Source organism: Polyodon spathula, chromosome 19, assembly GCF_017654505.1.
Source record: "Polyodon spathula isolate WHYD16114869_AA chromosome 19, ASM1765450v1, whole genome shotgun sequence".
NCBI classification, from domain to species: Eukaryota; Metazoa; Chordata; class Actinopteri; order Acipenseriformes; family Polyodontidae; genus Polyodon; species Polyodon spathula.
This window is the reverse complement of record NC_054552.1, coordinates 29665094-29686659: the sequence shown is the minus strand read 5'-3', so window position 1 is coordinate 29686659 and position 21566 is coordinate 29665094. Positions and strand designations below refer to the sequence as shown.

Sequence of the window (21566 nt, the reverse complement as noted above, 5' to 3'; positions counted from 1 at the left end):
TGCATTTCTTTTTTGTCTGCAATTGAAATGTTTTATTTACACACAGCAGCTAATGTAGTGATGCAAGTCCACGTGGAATCTTGCCTGTTTGCATGTGCTTCAGCTGCCATGAAGATGATGCTGGATCTCCTGTTATGTCAGTGGATTAACAGTTCAAGAGGAATTAGCATTTATTAGCACGTCCGCCAAGAAAGAAAACAAAGCAACAAGATCTGAACATCGCAGCTGAATCAAGAACAAGGCGCTCCATTATAGGATCCTACAGGCAAGTCTTTTTAGATTGGATTTTATTCTTATTTGTTTATCAGATTTCTAGTTCTCTTACTGTTACTGAAATACCTTTCTCAACCATAAACTGCTGTTTAAAACATGATCTTATTGTACAGAGCATTTCCATAATTGAAGAAATAAGTATCTGTGGGGCATCTATGAATTCTGTTTCCAGACAAGACACACGTAAGATTACTTAATCTTTTATGAGCTCAAACAACTAATTTGTCGTGTAAGATGTATATCTTTAACATTGAACAATACTGGGTTTATTTCAATAATTCATATAATTTTTTTTTTGCTGAATAACAAAAAGTATCTGTTTTAGACTATTTCACTATCTGACCATAAGAACTTAAGTTGCGAAAATGAAATGCCTATTGTTTACAAATGACATTAGATTACTCTGCGATACATTCTCCCACTTTAGGATGGGAATGTCTTTTGTCATCTCATGTAAGTGCATATCAAGTGGGACAAGTATTGTTATTTAAACAAATGAGAGAATGGAAAGTTCAGTGATATAAACTGTTCTAGGATTCTATCCCTTTGCTCCTAATGGCCCTGTACAGTACCTGGAGGCTTCTTGTTGAAGAGTTCTCTCTAGCATCCTGTCTTGACTTTTAAATTAATGATGAAAATGAAGTTAATCACTGGACATACAAGCTTGCGTTAAAGGGGCTTGTAACTCCAAAAATATTTAAATAGTCATTTTCATGTTTCAAAGTTAAGTCAGTGGTTTAAAAGTGAACGGAATAGCTGTTGTTTATGGCATTGCTGTACTGCGTGTATTTACAGACCACCTGCTGGAAAATGTAACAAACAGCAGGGTGAGCACGCCACTGTGCTGCGGTGTGCCACGTCAGGTTACACAGCCAGGTGGTTTGAAGACGCAGGTGTTTGCTGATCATGGTTCTCAAGCAGCTAAGTAGGTGTTTATTACAAAGCCAGACCAACAAGCACTTGTGCTGAAAAAGCTTCTGTTCTCTTTTCAGTCAGGCTGGAGAGACAGAGTCCCGTTCAGTGCAAGTACTTCCTAGGCCTATTAGCAGACAGGTTTATGTACAGTAATCAGTGTTTTTGGTTGGTGAAGCTACTCTACGGTTAATGCCGCTCGAGTTGCTTGGTCAGTTTTGTTCCTTTGTGGACAGTAGTCCACAGCACAGAGTTCAGTACGACTACAGTGATGCCATGTCAGCATCTTTCATGAAGAGCAGAATGAATAAAAGCGAAAAAGCAGCAAAACTCAGAGCAAAAAGAGTTATTCACACCAATGTAGTATTCATTTCAAGACGGCACGTCATACATTAGCATACCTCATATGGTGTAGTAATATTGAAAACATGCTTTTTGATAATGTTGCTGTTGCCAAGTGGCCAGCATAACCCTATTAATAAAAGCTTTAACTGCATGTATGCAAAGAATTGAAGGTATTAATGACCATGTTTGGGCTGGTATTTCCAGGTTATTGTAATTCGCTAAATATTTTACGATGTGCCTTTTGGTCTGCTGTTTCTAACAAAGCCTGAAAACCCTCCTCAGGAGGAACAATGAACTGGTTGGATGAGGTACCTTTCAAGATCCCTGCTGGAAGAGAAGAATCAAAGGAGATGGAGGCGGTCACTCCTCCAGATCTGAATATCCCCGACTTCCTCAACATATTGGATGCAACACAAGTGAGTCATCGACCCCGGCAATGCAGTGTTATTTAGTATCGATCAAGCTGATGAACAACAGAAACAAATAGATATATATAACAGGGCATAGGGAGCCTAGATACAAGCTCTGACCTCAAGTTGGTTGAAATCTTACTCCTGTATTATATAATTAAGGAAGATTAACAGTCTAGATTCTTAATATGAAGTTACTGCCATTAAATAGAAACTATTATGTAATCCATTTAATACAAACTGAGACCGAAAAAAAAAAAAAAAATCATATCTATAGATAAATTATATCTATATTAGTGTGAACAGGCTGGCCATAGTGCGGGTTCGTGCCCCTTTAAGAATGTGATCCAGAAATAAAAACTTAAATTTTAAAAACGCTTTCGCTCACTTTTATTAAAAAATAAATCAAACCAACCAACAAAAACCAAACAAAACACCTAGCTCTCATTGAGCACTAACTAAACATCTGCAGGTCCCTGACTGACACGCAGGACAGCTAAGCTGCTTACCTGACATGTAACCCAAAACAAACTCTAATACAGATTCTTATAAAAACCAAAATGTAAGTTTTTTACCTCACCATAGCACCAAGCTCCTCACTCTACAGCCACACTCTTCTGAGCGAACTGACTGCTTTCCTTAAATACCCTGCACCTGGCTCTAATTTACAATGATTGCCAGGTGCAGGGGATAATTAACAATAAAACAATTAAATGAAAGCAATAAATGAACAATGTGCATTTTCACATGTGTTTTAGGCAGGGAGGAATCTAACCCTCCCCCTGCCACCTTACTATATCTATCTGTCTGTCTATCTATCTATAAAATAAATATAATATGTGTATATATTACCCAAAACTATGAAGCACTCAAGTGCTAAATTTAGAAATAATAAATGAAACATAACACTTCATTTATTAAGTTTCTTTTAGTATTTCTAGTCTTCTATATTATTATAATAATGTATAATATGAATATAGCGCCATGGCATTTCTTTGTGGTTTGGTCTCATGCATCCAATGCAGGGTTATTAAGATTGCAGAACACTGTGAGAATGCTTTAAGTAGTGTGTTTAACAATACTTTTTATTGGAACACAGAACGGCATTTTTATAACTTTGGCATTTGTATTTGCATCTCTGTAAAAAATAAATAAAAATAAATAAAATAATGCAGCTGTCTGTCTTTCAAGCTACCTCCTTAAAGGTCATAATTCATACTTTAGAACAGAACAGAGCTGTTGTAAAACAAGTGAAGAATAAGCAAATGTATAATAAAGTTGGCACTGATAGACCCTATCCAGCTGAACAAACCCTAATTGGACATGTTTTCAATTGAGCTCCTGATCCCAGTATTAAAAATGCAAGGCTGATGAACTAACTCTTCAGGATTCACTCAGAATAAAAAGTACTTAAAAAAAACAAATAAATAAATAAAAATCTTGTTTCTCTTTTTTTTTTTTTTAATGGCAGCATAAAAATCCCATTTTCCAGAGGGGTTAGTATACACATGTTTCCAACTAAAGAGCTTATAGAATGTCTGCACAAGAAAATAGTTTGGCATGTTCACTAGAGCAGGTGTGAGTTCAGTCCAGGGCATGTCTTTGGTCTGGAGGTTTGATTGAGTTGAGACACAAAACTGGGTAATAATGCAGATCACAGGGCTGCTCTCTATTCTTCCATTACACCCACAATTTTAGCCTTGTGTGGATACAAGCTTGCAAGTCCCGAGATAGCGGCGGTATGAATAATGATTGCGTGTTCTGTTATTCTTTGACCAGCCCCGAGCATGAGGTGGCAGTGCAGCACCGCACTGCATGCGCTCTGGTGACATGGTACAATCTGTTTATCCAACAAATATTCACTGTCATCCTGCAGCCAACTACTCCTTCTCCCGTTTAGCCCCAGGAGTTAATTAAATTGTGCTGAAGCTATAAAAGTTCCATATATGGAAATAAACCCATTCGTGATTCATTTGTTTACATCCCTGTGACTGAGAGACTGTGGAAAGTTTTGAATATCATACATTCCTGTCCGGTCCAACTATAATAAGGCAGTTTTTGCCTCAGCACAGTCTTGTTTTGAGAGAAGTGCTAGAAACCGGTCTAACCTTCTAGCCATGAGAATGAGCAGACAACACCACGACTCATAAAAAATGAATGTGTATGTCTCAAGAGAATGTGTTGGATTCATCTCTAGGGGAGAGGGGATGTGTTGGATTCATCTCTAGGGGAGAGGGGATGTGTTGGATTCATCTCTAGGGGAGAGGGGATGTGTTGGATTCATCTCTGGGGGAGAGGGGATGTGTTGGATTCATCTCTGAGAGAGGGGGGAGGGAGGCATTCAATTCGTTCATCTGTTTAAAATGAGCTGCATGCTGATGATTTAGAGGGAACAAATAAATTCTGCAAAACATTTTGCTAAATACAATATTATAATGTAACCTGGCTACACTTTTGTTTAAGGATGCATTGGATGTATTTAAATCCTCATTACAATTGACTGAAAGGGTCAGACCCTATAATGTCCATACATGAATAACTTCCCTTGTTCCATCTGTCAAAAAGCAGGTCCTTTAAGACCTGTGAGGGTAGTCCTGAATCCTTGTTACCCACCATGCAACTGAAGCACACATTCTTGTTAGTTTTGCAGTTTCTAAGGGAGAAAGTGTTGGTAAGACTTAAGAAAATGTTATTATATGCGCCAGAAAAGTATATGGAGGCTCTCTATAGCTACCAGAAACCTAGACACTAAGTGCTGGTATGCACCTGCAGTTAATGCAGCTTATTTAAAAGCCAGTTTCAGATGCCAGATACGTGTCCTATTTATTTATCAAGCTCAGATGCAAGTGTTCCATTCGAGTTGCACTCAGTCTTGTTTGGGCTCTGTGTGTTTTTTTAGAAAGCGGTAGAAAAATCGAAGTAGCAGATTTAGCAGGGGCAGACAGCTGGTATCAGATCTCTCTCTAATCCATCAATAACACGCACCAGCTGCTGTGCTACAGACTTACTGCCCTTTATCTTCAGACTTAAAATAAACTGCTTTTGCTGATCTTGCGTCACGTTGCTCAAGTGACTGCCATGAGATTCACATGCGAACATGATTCTATACAAGGGCATGTTTATCAAGGGCAGGACTGACTATAACTGAATCTATCAATACTTAGAAACGGTTTAAAGACCGCTTGTGTAGGCTCACCAGTCTATATTGACCCCCCCGGGAGGCAGTTATAAGCATACTGATTATTCAGAGTGGGCACGATTGGTAGGTCCACCCAGACAGGTGTTTAACTGTGTTTACAAAGGCAGTAGGAGAGAATTGCATCTTGTTACATTTCCCGTCCCATTGAGGAGGACAAGGGCAGCTTGAGATGCGAATATAAAAGTAAGGGCAGCATCCTTATTGCCTGCTGTGGTTCTCTCTTGCAGTATGAGTTCATCCAGGAGAGGTGGGTGCTGCAGTGGGCAGAGAGGAGCGCACCTAAGACCATGCCATCCTGTCCACCCTACTGGATGGTGTTCTCCACCACCGATGAAGGGACGTGCTGGAGCCCTGCTGAGGCACCGAGGCGAAGGAGCAGGAGTTTAAGTGCAGCGGATTGTAACCTGGGCCCCCCCAGGGCCAAGTTAGTGATATCGGACTCCGAGAGCGACGGTGGCTACTCTGACGATGACGAGCGCTCCTCGTCCGACGACCGGGAGGAACTGTCCATCAGGCCATCGTCTTACGAGTCGGCACGGAGGAGCAGGTTCCCGGTGCTGAAAGACGGGTGCCAGTTTCAGGGGCTGAAAGATTTCAGACCCGGTTCCTCTCCGTTCCTGTTAAGCCACCAGTCTCCCACCAACTCACCAAGACAAAGGAGGAACTCCCTGTATTTACAGCCGTCCTCGTATCATGACTTGGAGGTGTTGGAGAGACAGCGGGTGAGCAGTCCTCTGTGCCAGAACCTGAGGAGACCCAAGAGGAGGCACCTCCAACTGTGTCACTGCGGCCGCAATTCTTCTCTGGGGTTTCCCACCCCACAGCCTCCATCGTCCCCGCTATCAGCACACCTCCAGCCCAGGCCTGCCACTGCCGGTCATATTCCTGCAATCAGGAACCATAAACCCACACACCCGGTAAGGATCCAAACTTTAAGGGAAATATGAGGAAGAGTTTTGCTAGTCCAGTTTTTAAAAAAAAATATTTTAACCAAAAACAGCTGAATGCCCAACCACCCAAAGGCAGGCAGGTTCTCATATGAGTAACTGGCGAATGTTAAGTTTGAAGTCTTTTCCTCTGCATAGTACAGTATTATGGGATAGACAATAAGCACTGAGTTTAGGGTTAAAGTTTAAGTTCTCGGGTTGAACGGTGTCATTCTTGGAAAGACTAAACTAGGTCTGCAGGGGATTATTGTATGCCAAGGGTTAGTACTGTACTCTTTGCCAACCTGACTATAAATGGACCAGATCTAAAAATACTCAGGGGAATGGTACAAGCAGTGATAAGGAGGTGATTTTACATTAGCAGAACAATATAACAAAAAAAATAAAATAACACGATCAATTTTACAGTTTATCTGGCTTCCCTATACTTTTATCATTTATACTTTTATCAGCATATATATATATATATATATATATATATATATATATATATATATATATATATATATATATATATATATATATATATATATATATATATATATATATATATATATATATATGTCTGTGATTTCCTATGTGTGATCTTCACTAGTGGATCATTCCATTGTATGGCTCTAGTGAAACATCACTAGCTCATTTCTATTTTCAATAAACTTTTCTGGAGCTGCAACAATAAGAACTTTCTGCAGTTTCGTCATTAGAAACAGCAGTAAAGTTTGTGTCAATAAACTCTGTATATACATATATATATATATATATAATATATAATATTAAAATACTATTTGTTATGATGTGTCTTTAGTAACACAGTTAAATCATTGTTATATGTCGTTGCATTACAGCAACATAAAACATTTGTGAAACACTACATGAACCTACAGGGAGGGGAACTAGCACTCATATCATATCGTCAGTTGATCTATTCCTGGTTTTACTACGAGTTTAATAAGACTAACCTGTGCTTGTAACCTATACACTGTAGAGAATCAGGCCTGTAGTAAAACCTGGCATGAGTAAAACTGCTACGCAATGAAGTTTTATTTACATAATTGTACTGTAAGAATATTATACAAATGCATAATATATAATATAAGAAAACAGGAAAATAACACAACATCAAAAGCAGGCATAAGCATATGTGAAGTTTTATTAATAAGTAAAACTCAACACAATGCAGTTTTGAAAGATACATTGTATTATATAAAGTGCACTGCAACAGGGACTTATGAAACAGCCTGATACCACTATAAGGACTGAAACTCAGTTCAATTCAGAAAGGGAAGAAACATCAAAGTTCAATCAACACAGGCTTGTATCTTGCCAAGTCCCAGTACAACACACGCTCTGTTCTGGGTTCACTGGTTCACTGAAGGTTTCCTGTTCTGTTTGCTTTACAGTCCCTGAGCCCTTATTCCTGCCTCCCGCCCCCTCCCTCTGCCTCTCGACCCCTCAGTTCCCACACATTTTACCCAGACTCCTCAGCGGACCTGCTGCTGGCTCTCAGCCAGGAGGAGCGAGACCTGCTGGAGCCCGTCATTGGTCAGGGCTATCCCATGCATGCGGCCATCTGGGCTCTCCAGAAGATTGGGAAACAGAGCCCTGACCAGGTTTGGAACATTATAGTCTTTATTAAGCACTGAAAGCGCTGTATAACAGAGCACATGGTCTTGAATTCACCTTTTTGTCTATGGTGACATTAGACTGGGTTTCAGCTGAATAAACCCTTGTCTTTGTTTTAATGATTCTTTCGCCACCTTGTGGACAGTTGACACATTACAGTTGCATTGGATTTAGCCCAAGCCACTTCTTGGAAAATGCTCATTTCTGCTGTGTTCTAATGTTAGTGATTAAAGAGCTGTTGCTAGGTCATGTGAAGGTGGCATTGCTAGTCAAAGAAATTGCAACTTAATGGATTATTTTCTTCCGCTGTGTGTGTCTTATTGTCCAGTGGTTTAGTGTTTGCTGCATTGATCCCCTTGGCTGCTAAGCCACATTTGACGCAGGGTGCTTGTGTGAAATATTATTAATAATGGCTCTTCTTTCCAGAATCTGGGATTTATTATCTGTTCTCAGCTTAACCCAGCAGTTCCTCCGAGTCCAAATGACTCAGTTGGAAAGTCAGTCCTTTAGATGGTGAATGTTCACATGCTGTATTCCCGATGGCCCTGCCAGCAGCAAACTATCAGAAGACATTGTGCTGCTCTCACTTTTGTACATTTTTTAATTTACTAAATAATTGTGTTCACAGAAATGGCAAGAAACTATGTAGTGTGGAGGTGGTGCCCTGAAGCAAAAGTTAATATCGCTTACAATTCAATTTACAGACACGTGAACCCGTATGTATTTATTGCTTTTAAAAGTTCTCTTTTCAAGAATGTATTCAGCAGAGGAAGAGTCATTCCCTCTTCAACAGAAAGCTCATCTTGCCATGCAGTAAGGAACCCCTGTCACCTCTCTTTAGATCCTTGGTTACCTCGTCGCCTGTGACCGGCTGTGCAAGCAGGGCTATGAAGAGGTGCAGGTGGAGGAGGCCCTGGAAATGTTTCAGTACAGCGAGACAAAGGTCAGCCTGAGTCTTTTAATGGGACCGTCTCATCCCTGTGGAATTGCAGGGATGGAAATACGCTTCCCTTCATGCAGTTTTTTGGGTCATTCCAAGTTCAGCTAACAGCCTAATTAAATAAGCTCGGAGCAAAACCTGGACTGGACCAAACTGCTAAGAAAAGGGAGCATTTTAAATGTTGACATGACTTGTAGTTGTGTTTTTAAAAGTACTAAATATTTTTTTTGTATTTGGGTTTTACTTGGGTATACCCAGATTTAATATATTATCAGGATATGAGCTATATGAGGTAAATTAATTAAACAGATAAGAACAAAAAGAAATAGAGTATTTAGTGATATTTTTCTTTTTTTGGTTGGGGAGGGATTTCCACTTACTCTTGGAAATGTTTTACAAATATACAGAAAGCTATTAATTGGTAAAGCATTATTTCTACTAAAACCAGTCATTTTAATAATTACAGTACCTCAGTCACTGGCCATTTCCACTATACAGTATCCAAACTAATTAAGATAAGCAGGGACCCCTTAGGGACATATTCAAGTCCTGTAACCCTATTCGCTTACGTAGCTTAGAAATGCATTTCAATTATGAGTAACGCACCAGAAGGGCTAAATAATAAAGGCTATGATTATAAGAAATTGCAATGTTTAAAAAGAAAAAAAAAAGATTTATTGGAGTAATTTTAATCTTAACCTAGAATAACAAGGCAATGTGTCTTGTTCAGAATGCTCCAGATTCCAAGTCGTTCTGTTCCAAATTATGAAAAGCATTTCATCAAAATTAATTCAAGATTAACATTTCCAAGAAGCGTACCTTTGTCTCGGTTTTATCGCTGTGTAAATATTGTGTTATCCGGGAAACTAAACGGGTTACTGTGCATTTCATCCGAATTTCATTCACTTTATTTCTTCTGTTGTTGCAGGCTGCCGAGTTCTTGAATCTGTTGACTCAGTTTCATGAGATGGGGTTTCAGCAGAACGAAATCAAGGAGGTCCTGCTGGTTCATGAAAACCACAGGGAGCGAGCCCTGGAGGAACTCATGATGCGTGTGGAATAATTCAGTCAAACTGCATGCAGCACTACCAGCAAATGAAACCATAGCCCCAAATGGGTTACATTACCACTATTATTCACATGCTTTATGTGCTGTTTTTTTCTGTGTCAGCCCTTTTCTTTTAGTTAAAATGTTTTTTTTTGTTTTTTTAAATAAAAGCTCGCACTTCACAGGGGATTACAAAGTCTTTTTCTTGTAAACTCTCCTGAGATTTATAGCCCACAGATACTTATTTATTGATTGCTGTTATTATTATTATTATATTATTATTATTATTCATTTTGTGTATCAAATTAACCGAAGGGTTACTGTAGTGCTAATTTAGTATTCCAGTCTTGCGTCATACTGCTGTATGCTATAACTTGCCATTGTACGCCTCATCATGATTCATGATTGTTACTGATTAAACGCTGGTACTGTACAGGGGTAGAAATCTGACTCCTAATGCATAGCAGTTTCACCCATTCCAGGTTTTGACAATCCGCTTCAGTTTGATCATAATATGTTCACTTTGAATTTAAAAGTGTGAATTTGTTTTTGTATGAAATGTATTATTACTGAAATTGAATGTAATGGGACATTGACTCAGTGTATTATACTGTGATCATTGTTATATGAATCAAATAAATCCTTTACTCTCCATTTAGTGTGTTTGTTTTACTAGCTGGAAACTGGAGTGCTTGGCAAGCATGTTTTTTTTCCTATAGTCACTTGCAAATATTTGACACCTGCAGAGTGGTTTGAATCCATCAGTATGAATACTGTGGCTTAAAGAACTGAGGTGTCATGTTACCCCTATACTTTTAGAAATACTAAAAGAAACTTAATGGAGCTGAACAAAGCAATTATTCAATTATTTGGTCGAGATCTTCACAGAAATCCGGTAATAACAATCAGGTACCTTGGTGTTGATTGTGCTAATTTAACATTCAAACTGACACAAGTGAAGGTAGAGCTGCTAGGATTGGTGTGGATTGCTGTTCTCCACAGAGTCTAAAGAAATGCAGCTGTTTCTTCACTTGTTTCACTTTGAATAGTACACTAACACAAGCACCACCAATGACCGTCACTTAATTTTGAATAATCGGTTCATGCAGCACCAACACTTAATCATTCCATTTTTTTTTTTTTAATATGCAGTACTTTTTAATGTTTCCTAGTTCTGGATGATATCCCTCCTATAACACATTTTACTGGTCCTTTTATTGAAGTTCACAAATGTTCCAACTGTATGTTTAGGATTACAGGCTGGATGGATTTACAGAATGCAATGCCTAACAAAAGTGTTGTTGCAAAGGAAATCTGAGGAAGTAAAACAAATAATCTATTGAAGATTTCTATCTTGCGATGATGGCTTTTCTTTTATCCTGTTACTATTATTAACACACCCACACTGAATGTAAAGAGCCTGCATGAAGAACAGCTATCTCCTGACCATATTTTCCTTGGCAGATGGAATTTTTTTGCACAGGATTTATTAGCTTGCTTGTTAGTTAATGTAATAAGAGAGAATAAAAACATGTTTATAATTAAGGTTACATTCCTTCTCCTGCAAGGGATTTATTAGCAAAGAAATGTACAGTACATAAAATGCAAGAACTCCTACAGGTCAAAGCTCTCGCACTTTAGACTCTATGTTATTGCGAACCTACGGACAGGTCTAGGAAATGAAAACAGCAGACTGGTAGTGCAATGAAGGAAACACAACTGACCAGCTAACCAGGCCCTTGGACCATTTAGTTTTTGCCATAACGGAAAACAAAAACTAGCAGCAAGGAAGCACAACCAAACATCATCTTTTTTTTTCTATACTAGCTCTTCTCAATTCCACTTTGCACCTGCAAGCTTGTGTATTTCCAACTTTTTACCTCGGGACCAACTAGCATAACACATTGATCATTAAAAGAGAATCGTTGCCAAAGTGCTCTGGTAATTGTAGTTGCATTTGTTTGCCATGCTCATACACACCAAAGACTTTACGCCCGGCGACCAAAATCAGATTAGATTTTCTCTGTATTGTCAACTCCAGGACCTGGGGTTCATAAAACAGGGTGTTGATTATCAAAACTGGAAAGATGTTTTAAAGGCCTAAGTGTTTGGAACATTTGTTTCCGTGTCCACAGAGAGCACAGGGAGATATGTATCAAACAGTCTACACAAGCCAATACACACACAAAAAACTGAAGAAGCCACTGAGCACAGCAGTCGGAAACACGTGCCTCTGTAGTCGTCTACAAAAAACAAAACAGTTCAGAGGTCAATCAGGAGGGAATGGGGAATAAATTGAAACATTTCAGACACTTCAATTTTCACACAGGGTTTTAATAAAACTGCTATAGGCTTATTCAGTAATATGTCTACACAGGGTTATTTATATTATATTCAAATTACAAAACAAAAACTCCAAAAGTGTCTCTGGTACACCACTGTAAACGTATGAAAACAAATCGATAGGAAAGTAATTGTGTTTTGGAGATAACAGTTGTTGTTTGGAAAACAAGCAACATCCTTGAAAAAAGACTGCACTACTTCATTTATATCTGACGTCTGTGATTTTCAGAAACATGTGTCCTTGGTTAACCCAAGTAGACTGAGGCCTGTCTGACCATCTACTTATTCTGAAGCGTGAGAAGCTTTAACTGAAATGGTGGTTTTTGATATTTTGTTCTTCTCTTTCAGTCTTGTCTTTCATACAGGCAGGTGATGTCCCAAACCTCCTTTCTAAACATGTGTTTCCTGTTGGTTAGGGATGCTGTTTCGTATTGGAACTTCAGAAGCCCTGGTGCACCAGAAAGAGGATGGGACAGTACACTGTGGCTGTGTTCAGGTCCAGCTCCCGTTAGGGTTTTATATCCTCTGGCTCTTGTTGACCTGTGTGGATTATACAGTCAGTGGGAAGGTCATCACTGCTCCTCTTTGGTACTCTCAAGAAACATGTCTGCAAGGAGCCGCACCATTGATAGCCCTGCATTTCTTTCTTGGGTTTCCACATGTTCTCTTCCACAGAATAAACAAGAGTCAGCATTCGGTTTACTGTGAACACAGAATCCCCCTTGACCGCAGATGTGAACAGGGCGCCTTTGCTGTTCACGTACTGCCCGGCCATCACCGTCCATTGCAGGGTGGTAATATTAAAACAGTCTATCATACATCTCAAAAAATCATCAGAGGGGCCGTTCCGCATCACGTAGAGGTTGTCCCTATGGGCCACCATATAGTGTCCATAGCTCTGAGGTCTTATTAAAGTCGTTATGAGAAGCCACTGATCTTTACCAGGGTCGTACTCATAAATATCTGTCGTGTCGGTTGGCTTCCACAAGCAAACAAACATCCTTCCCATTGCCAGGGCACATGCAGCCCCAGCGGCAGGGCGTGGCAGGTGCGAGACAAAAGACCACGTGTCTGTTGAGACGTGGTATCTCTCCACTGACGCAATAATCCTTCTGTCATACTCTCCTCCTATTGCGTAAAGGTAACCGTTGAGTCCCATCAACGTCAGGTTGTAGCGAAGCTGCTGAGGGCTGGAAAAGTGACTCCAGGAATTTCTTTCAGGATCGTAACAGAAACTTAACTCCACCACCTGCTTGCTGACGCCATAGACCCCTCCAACGATGTACAGTTTGTTGTCTAAGACAGTGACACCTGCCAGGGCCGTGCTTGCTTCAGCTGGCAAGTCAGTTAAGATTTTCCACGTCTTGCTGGCTTCATCCAAATAGCAAACAGACCTCAAGGAATCTTGCACAAAGGTGGGTGAATAGGCCCCAACAGCGATAAATGTACTGGGAATGAGAGAGTCAACATAGTCCAAAAGATCCATGGGAAGACATTCCAAAGCTTCTTTTAAATCCGAATGCATGTCCCTAATGAACAGAGCGCATCTGTGGTACAGATCCAGCAGGCCATATGTGGATGCAGCGTGATACATCTCAATGCAGTTACTGGAATTAACTAAATTAATTAGATGTTTGGCAAGCGACTTCACTTGTAAAAACGCGGCACATTCTACGGCTTCAATGATTTCATCACAGCTCAGAGCAGGCCTCTCACCTCCCAGGACCTTAAGCATGATATCAAACCCTCTGGCACTTAACCCCAGCAGGTGAATTTCCTCTTGCTGGCATTCTCGCATCCCCGACTCAAAGAGAGCATGGAAATACTCACAGTTCTCTGACAGCAAGACCTTGTCAATGGCAAAAAGGCTGTCTTCCACTTTAACATGTAATGTGGCCATAAATGCTTTTTTTTTGTTGCAGTCTGAGCAATGCAGGAACTTTATCTGTCTTTGCACAGATTATTATTTTAAAATACAATATACAGGGAAGACAAATAAAACAAGTCAAACGGTGTTTACCTGAAAAGAATGTGAAAACATGATGGATCCATTCCCATTGTGAAGATTTCCCGTGCCCCGGAGGACAGAGCTGTGTTGTTGAACTGACTGCGCTTTGATTTTTATAAATAGAACCTGGCTAAAGATAGCAGCAGCATGTGTGCATGCAGATGTCTCAGATTTAAAGGGACATATAGCTTGACCAACTAGCGAGTAAATCTGTGCATATACATTACTTCCAAGAATACAAGAGTCCCAATACTAATTGGTAGGTAGTGTAGATGTATGCATGTATATGTTTGTAAGATGATGCCAGACAGAATTTATATTAACCTCTATTTCTGAAGTTAAATGATTACTTTGCCAAAACCTACATTTCCTATCAACACAGGAATAGGCTTGAGGAATGTACAGCATTGCATTGACCATTCCAGCAGCTACAAATCTGCTGTTTTCAGGGCTCATAAATATCAAATCACAGACTGATATTACGTGAGGAGATGTTCTGATCTGCTGATATTAAAGAAATAAAACCTTGTCTTCTTTTTGTCATTATTCTTTTTGCAAAACTATGTTTTAAGCAAAAGAGGAAGACAGATGTGCCCCAGATGTGGCTTGTTAGTCTGGATTTTTTACTTGATTCAACATTTTAATGAGTCTTGTTTTAGGGTGGGTTGTGATTCATTATGTATCTACTGTATTTGGAAACTACACAGCAATAAAGAACTAGTTAAAGCCCATGATTCGTGATTAAACTCTGGAAGTATTAGTCATCGATGTGTTCTCTTGTCAGGATAGTTTTTGTTAAGTTTGCAGTAGATATATTAAGTGTCACAACACACTATTGAACAGTATTCCAAACGTCCCACGCCAAGCATTTCTTGTGGGTCATGCAAGGGTATACTGAACCACATTCACTGAAGAATGTACTGTGCCTTACATCTGTTTACTAGAGTCAAAGTTCAGCGAGTGAATATTGTCATATTTTTTAATGATCATGTGTGTGTGTGTGTGTGTGTGTGTGTGTGTGTGTGTGTGTGTGTGTGTGTGTGTGTGTGTGTGTGTGTGTGTGTGTGTGTGTGTGTGTGTGTGTGTGTGTGTGTGTGTGTGTGTGTGTGTGTGTCTTATTTCTACATAGCATAGCTACATTACAGTTTAAGCTACACCACTAGTATATTGTTTAGACATGACTCAGAATTAACCCTGTTTATAGAATTTCAATGCCCCAAATTACTTTTTTCAGAGTTTCATGGTTATTTTATACAAAAGTATGATTGTTATTTATTTATTTGGCCGACTGCCTTTAGGTTCTTCTGATATATATATATATATAGTATATATATATATATATATATATATATATATATATATATATATATATATATATATATATAAAGCATTGTACAGCTAACGTTACTTTGTTTCGATTGATGCTGTTATTTCAGGAGGCTGTGTCACATTTTTGAGTAAACTTAAATGAGAATGATCTGTGGTAGTTTCCATACAAGGAATTTGGCAGCAATTATTCATTTTTTTTCCATCCTTCATTCAAAGCCAACGTTTTTCATTCATCCAGCAAAAGTCTGTGTTTCACATTTTTTCCCCGAGGTCTGGCATTGTTTCTGCAATGGGTCTTGTTTGTAATGCTTTGTAGTGGATAAAAAAAAAAAAAGAAAACATAAATAAATAAAAATAGACAAGATACAAGTTGCGCCGCCTGGATACAAGGACCTTCCGAGAAGAACATTTTGTTGTGGAGAATTGGAGAGGGGCCGGAGGAACAAACGACTCTTCAATCAGAGGTTCCTCTTCATCTTCGGATAATATACACCATCACTGCTCATATGAGTCGACGGGACGGGTTCGAATTTTACACCAAGCACTTAAAATCAAATCAAGCGTTGGAAGCCCGAGAGTCGATGCAGGTTTTTTTTAAACGCAACATTGTGAAATGTGAGTAGTGCTTCAGCAAGAGTTTAGCTACACATTTAGAGATAGAGGAGACTTGTCCACTGAAACTTATGTTTGAGGAAAATAAGAGGTGAGACAATTTTTTTTTCTTTTTTTTTTTTTTTTAGAACGGGAGTGCACAAAATTTAATTTAATTGAGCATAACGTTATTCATAGTTTACACAATGTTGTAATTACAAATAAATTACTAAATACCACACATATCTCTGGTAATAAATTCACTGAATACATTTGAAAAGATTTGTTTCTTGTTACGCAGATTGTCACCTGGTGAATGCACAGCAGATATGAATATATAGCGGATGTGGATGAAGTTATATTTTACTGATGCTGTAAATGATCTTTTTGGGAATCCACAGTAATGTCTCTATATCACCTTTCAGGCAGAGGATGTCATCCATGTTTGGTAAATCGAGATCTTGCAGTGTTGTTAATTTATCTACCATATCTGACCGAGGTCTCAATGAATGCAATATCGCAGTGTTAGGATGCAGAGGATCGGGAAAATCTGGTAATTATTATTATTATTATTATTATTATTATTATTATTATTATTATTATTATTATTAATTCACTTACTGTGCGCATATTACATTGCTAAGTAATACTTTGGTAAATAGTTTGCATTGCGTGTATTTATTGAGTGATGTTTATTTTGTAGCTGTATCACTTTTTAATAAATTGGTAAAGTGTCAGTCACGGGTGTGGACAACACAATCCCTGTAATTAGGGCTAGTTTTTGGGTTATTTTTGATCACGTGATGTCCCTTTAAAAATGTTTTGAGCCGATTCGCTTTTTAATCAAACACTAGTTACTGAAGGATGTTGTTTGTATTTACCCTCATATCTTGATTGAGTTGACAAACGACGTGCATTGATCTCACCTGATGTTATTTGAACCTGCATTTCGATCTGGTTCTAATCGCCGCATCATTTTCCACTGCGTTAGTTTCTAGCAGCGCGTCGCTAATTTAAACAATCTGGTATTCAGTTATGGCTTAACAACTTTTAATTAAGAGAAATGGAAAATAATAAATGAAAACCAGAAGCCCTACCTGTAATTTATCCAAATAGACTATAATCTGCGGTGATTGCTAAGTAGCAGTACGTAATGCCACATTAATTATCTAGTGATTGAAGTGTACTGATCCCTAACTTTAGATTCTTACAATCACGGAGTAATTCAGGTGTGTGTGTGTGTGTGTGTGTGTGTGTGTGTGTGTGTGTGTGTGTGTGTGTGTGTGTGTGTGTGTGTGTGTGTGTGTGTGTGTGTGAGAGAGAGAGAGAGAGAGAGAGAGAGAGAGAGAGAGAGAGAGAGAGAGTGAGTGTGTTGTGGCATAAAGACACTGAAGTGGTTGCCAGTTTTTCGACTTGATATCAATTAAGAATGTGTGTGTCTCCAGTACAAGCTGTATCACGTAGTCCGGACCATATCTAGGGTTAGGTTCTGCGCAGGATCCCTCAGTTCTGAAATTAATAAAAGCAAATAAAAGCTCCCCCAGCACTTGACATTTTAACAAGCTGATTACTCCTCTCTGGAGGACAGTATTAGTAAAAACAAAATCCTTGGGGGACACATGAAAATGCTATATAAACCTTTTCTAGCTACAAAAATCACCAAATCTTGATTGAAGTCCCTCTTTCAGTATTAACGGTGCCCCCAGATGCTTATTAAAGTGACTGCTCTATTTGCAAACGTAATTTTTGTTTTGTTTTTTGTTTTTTGGTACAACCAATACTTAGGCTACCGTGTATGTAGGGTTAAAGCCAATATTTTAATAAACCGTTTATTTCCTGGCATTGCTGAAACTGTAAACCACTTTCATCTGTTATGAAGTTTGTTGAAACACAAGACTAAACAGGATATATTTTCTGTTTCCTGTAGCTTTGACTGTGAAGTTTCTCACCAAAAGATTCATCAGTGAATATGATCCAAATCTGGGTAGGTTTCAGTTTTTAAAGAATTTAGAAATACGAAAATAAACTAAAATTCAATTACGTGTGTTTTGACTAGAAGGCTTTTTCAGTGTCTTTAAATTTGTTTCTAAGGATATATATATATATATATATATATATATATATATATATATATATATATATATATATATATATATATATGTGTGTGTGTGTGTGTGTGTGTGTGTGTGTGTGTGGTATCTGTGCATCAGTGTATGATGTCAGCTTGCTTTCTGTTTTGAATGCTCAATAACATATTTAAGTTTTGTAGGGAAAGTATTCAGTCTTGAGTTATGAAGTTCTTCAAATTCATTGATAAAAGAGCATTAACTGGTGATACACCAAAGCAATGTTTGGTTATGTGTAAGCAAGACCCTTTAACCTTTGGTACCTCGTCACCTGCAACCCAGCTGTGAAATGAAGATACAGTCCAGACCGCAAAAGAGACATCACAACTGATAAATGCAATATAATGTTGTTTTCTATCAATGCTCCTGCTTTCAAAATTGTTAAAAAAATAACAAAAACAAAAACAAAAACTAGCAATTGTAGTTTATGATGCATATACAAGAGTTCTATAAATGTGTAATGCAAGAAACGTTTGCAAATTGAAAACTGCAACACAAAGAAGACTGAATTAGGGAAATGTAAATCACTCTATAGGAGAATTCCAGATTTCCCAAATCCAACCTATAAAATAATTTACACAAATACCCCAAATGAAGTTCAAAGTTGTTCTCGTTGAAAGTTTCAAAACATATACAGGATCCCTTCAGTTTGAAACAGAAAAAGTTCCACTTTAATATAGTTTACAGCGTGAGAGATGCTGAATTGCAAAGGGCTGCTTAGGTAACGTGTTACATAACCTCACATTCTGCTTTGCTCTGTGATCAGTTAATCCTCTGGTTTCAAGGAATGTGGTGGCCTGTTGGCTGTATCCACCTTGCTTGCTGTGCTTCCCGCTGATTGACTGCTGCATGGGGATACAAGATGAGTTTAATGTCTGGATTGCGTGCTGCTCTCAGCCGGCAGCTCCCTGGGGCAGGGGTTGGAGAGCTTGGCAAGACTAACAGGAAAATGCTTAACAGATGCAAAAGTCTGCAAAAAGGTCTAAGTATCTCGCAGGCTTTTCATTCTTTTTCCACTTGCTTGCATCTTGAATAATTACACTCATTTGTATGTGATCAAACGCAGGATAAAGCAAATAAGTGCCGGTTATTTATTATGGAGATTAGCATATTAGGGAAACAATCCAAGAAGTGACTAAAGGCCTAATAATTCAAGTGTACTGTTGGTAATTAGTTTTCAAAAGATAAGATGGTCGGAAAGGCAACATGGCTTTATTTCCCAGTTGAGATATGAGCTAGTTATTTATCAACGTTTGTAATTATTATACCGGATCTGCCAATTAATCATATGAATCAAGGTTACAATGATCTTTACAGCTTTCTCTAAAGGCCAAAGGGAATGATTTAAAATTTTAGAAATCCCTCACCGCTGCTTTTACTAAGGTAGTTACTTTCTCTCTAGTTTGACTCAAGAACTTAAGACAGAGGCATTGAACCTGCGTGCTCTTTTTCGCAAGTCACATAAATATATATGCAGTGCACAGTACTGTGACAACCCATATACAAGTTTCCCATAGTGAAAGCATGGTGAAGCCTAGTTAAGCACTGTAAAGCACAGCGAGGTATGTTAAAACATATTAAAAAAACATGGCAAACTGTAGTAAATGCATAATATAACCATGGGAAACTGCAAATATACTGTGGTCAAATTTTATAAAGGAAATTAAAACATTTATTACAGAATTAAAGAAAGGAAACCCCATTCTCCTGGATGCTGCATGCTAGTTTATACAAAGTGTTGGTCTGTTTCGATGACTGTGAATAATTGTCCGGAGCTGAGCTGTTGGCTACAGTATCCCAAGGAGTTTCTAGTCCTAGAATTTTGTTGCACAGTTTATTTATTATGATTGTCATATTTATGTTGTCCATACTAGACCCATAACTCAAAAACACAAGAGTAACAATGTCTCCTTGTCTGTTACAGAAGATACTTACACCTCAGAAGAAATTGTGGATCAGCAGCTGGTTCTTCTGAAAGTCATGGATACGGCGGACCAGGTAGATGAACCACAAACAGTCTGGAATTCTTTGTCTTCTCTAACAGTTCACTCGGCAGGGCCGGGGTTAGCTGCTTGCTCAGCAACTGGTACTCATTAAAATACCTGCTCATTAAATGTTCTGGTTTTATGGTAGAAACTGTTTGTTGGCATGCTGGTTTTCCCAAAATACACACTGTACTTCATAGCAAAGAAGTGATGTAATGCTTCTACTAATTATAATAAATTGATTTTTCCAACATCAGATGTAGTTAATGATGGACTTTTATTTTAGAGCCCCTAAGTTTAAATCATGAACTCATGTCTTTCACCAGCGCAGTATCCACTCATTAGAGTAAGGGATTCGCCATGTTAGAGGGTGGATTTAAGGACTCTGGTTTGTTTTCATTTGTAGGATGGGCCTGTGAACTGTGAACGCTACCTTAACTGGGCCAACGCCTTCATAGTGGTGTACAGCATTGAGAACAGAAGGAGTTTCGAAGCGTGCCGTCTGTACCTGGACATTGTGTCCATCCACACTAAGGGAGTGCAGCAGGAGTACCCAGTGATTCTACTGGGGAACAAACTGGACATGGAAAGATACAGGTCATTGCAAAATAAAAGTCACAAAATCCTACTAAGATTTTCATTTGACATGTTTATTTGTACTGTACCGAGTTGTAAAAGTGAAGTCAATGTTAGCAATAACATCCAAGATCACTTAAGAAATGGGTCAAGTGTGTTATTGCAAGTATGTGTACATATTGTTAATTCCACGAGTCTGAACTGGCATGTTTGGTCTAGACAAGTTTGGAAAGCAAAGCAATGCCCGATTACACACATATTTCAAATGGGCTGAAATTGTCTTTCTCTACTTACAGTAAAAAAAAAAAAAAAAAAAGCTTGCCTATAAAGCAGAGTAGTGTAGTAGTGTTTTAAATCCAGTTCTTTATGTCTAAATGGCTGTGAAAAGTGAAAATTTTAACCAGTGTTGCACTCTGTCCAAGCAGAGGGACTAATATCAGGTAACTAGAGTCAAATATGTGCCTTAATAAAATATGAGGCTAGCCCCGGGGGGGGGGGTTATACCTGCTGCATAGTTTTGTTGTGTTGTGGCAGCAGGATAATAAAGGGTCTCTTTTCTTCTATTGTTTGGCTTTGCCCCTTTCAGACAGGTCAGCAAGTCCGACGGACTGTCGTTGGCCTCCAAGTACGGCTGTCTGTTTTATGAGGTGTCGGCCTGCCTGGACTTCGACTCGGTGCAGCGCGTGTTTCACAAGGCCGCCCGCGAGGTCAAGCGCGAGACGGTGCAACCGCTCTTCATCAGCGAGGAGAAGGCGGTCGTGAGCCTGTCTTCCGCCACGACCCTCCCCGCCAACTACAAAGAGCTGCCCTCCGTCGCCCAGGCCAAAGTCATCACCGTCAAGTCCTCCCGAGCGCAGAGCAAGAGGAGGGCCCCAACACTCACCCTGCTCAAGGGCTTCAAGATATTTTAA

The 21566-nt window shown here is 39.0% G+C and overlaps 3 protein-coding genes across 4 annotated transcripts; 2 read left to right on the top strand and 1 right to left on the bottom strand.

The window, feature by feature from the left end:
- Positions 1-324: 324 nt before the first annotated feature.
- Positions 325-10378, top strand: LOC121294854 (ubiquitin-associated protein 1-like). Of its 2 annotated transcripts, XM_041218996.1 has the most exons (6): positions 325-456; positions 1813-1946; positions 5367-6056; positions 7487-7696; positions 8551-8652; positions 9578-10378. In XM_041218996.1, the coding sequence occupies exons 1-6, from the start codon at positions 429-431 to the stop codon at positions 9710-9712; spliced, it is 1299 nt and encodes a 432-aa protein (XP_041074930.1). In that variant the 5' UTR covers positions 325-428; the 3' UTR covers positions 9713-10378. The 2 variants fall into 2 exon arrangements, with proteins under 2 accessions (XP_041074930.1, XP_041074931.1); XM_041218997.1 differs by lacking the exons at positions 325-456; positions 1813-1946 and adding an exon at positions 5087-5202 and having other exon boundaries at positions 9578-10373.
- Positions 10379-11959: 1581 nt separating this feature from the next.
- On the bottom strand, positions 11960-14132 carry LOC121294472 (kelch repeat and BTB domain-containing protein 13-like). The gene has a single exon (XM_041218192.1). The coding sequence runs from the start codon at positions 13938-13940 to the stop codon at positions 12549-12551; it is 1392 nt and encodes a 463-aa protein (XP_041074126.1). The 5' UTR covers positions 13941-14132; the 3' UTR covers positions 11960-12548.
- Positions 14133-15495: 1363 nt separating this feature from the next.
- On the top strand, positions 15496-21566 carry LOC121294423 (ras-like protein family member 12). Its single transcript, XM_041218097.1, has 6 exons — positions 15496-16080; positions 16394-16521; positions 17896-17952; positions 20019-20092; positions 20486-20676; positions 21242-21566. Exons 1-6 carry the CDS (start codon positions 16061-16063, stop codon positions 21564-21566), a joined length of 795 nt encoding a protein of 264 aa, XP_041074031.1. The 5' UTR covers positions 15496-16060.

Excerpts from the sequence above, each read along its gene's own strand:
- LOC121294854 (XM_041218996.1), top strand. The coding sequence starts at position 429 with ATGAATTCTGTTTCCAGACAAGACACAC. Across the intron at positions 457-1,812 it reads TGTTTCCAGACAAGACACAC|GAGGAACAATGAACTGGTTG; the intron begins GTAAGATTACTT and ends AACCCTCCTCAG. Across the intron at positions 1,947-5,366 it reads ACATATTGGATGCAACACAA|TATGAGTTCATCCAGGAGAG; the intron begins GTGAGTCATCGA and ends TCTCTCTTGCAG.
- LOC121294472 (XM_041218192.1), bottom strand. The coding sequence starts at position 13,940 with ATGGCCACATTACATGTTAAAGTGGAAGACAGCCTTTTTGCCATTGAC.
- LOC121294423 (XM_041218097.1), top strand. The coding sequence starts at position 16,061 with ATGTTTGAGGAAAATAAGAG. Across the intron at positions 16,081-16,393 it reads ATGTTTGAGGAAAATAAGAG|GCAGAGGATGTCATCCATGT; the intron begins GTGAGACAATTT and ends ATCACCTTTCAG. Across the intron at positions 17,953-20,018 it reads TGAATATGATCCAAATCTGG|AAGATACTTACACCTCAGAA; the intron begins GTAGGTTTCAGT and ends TGTCTGTTACAG.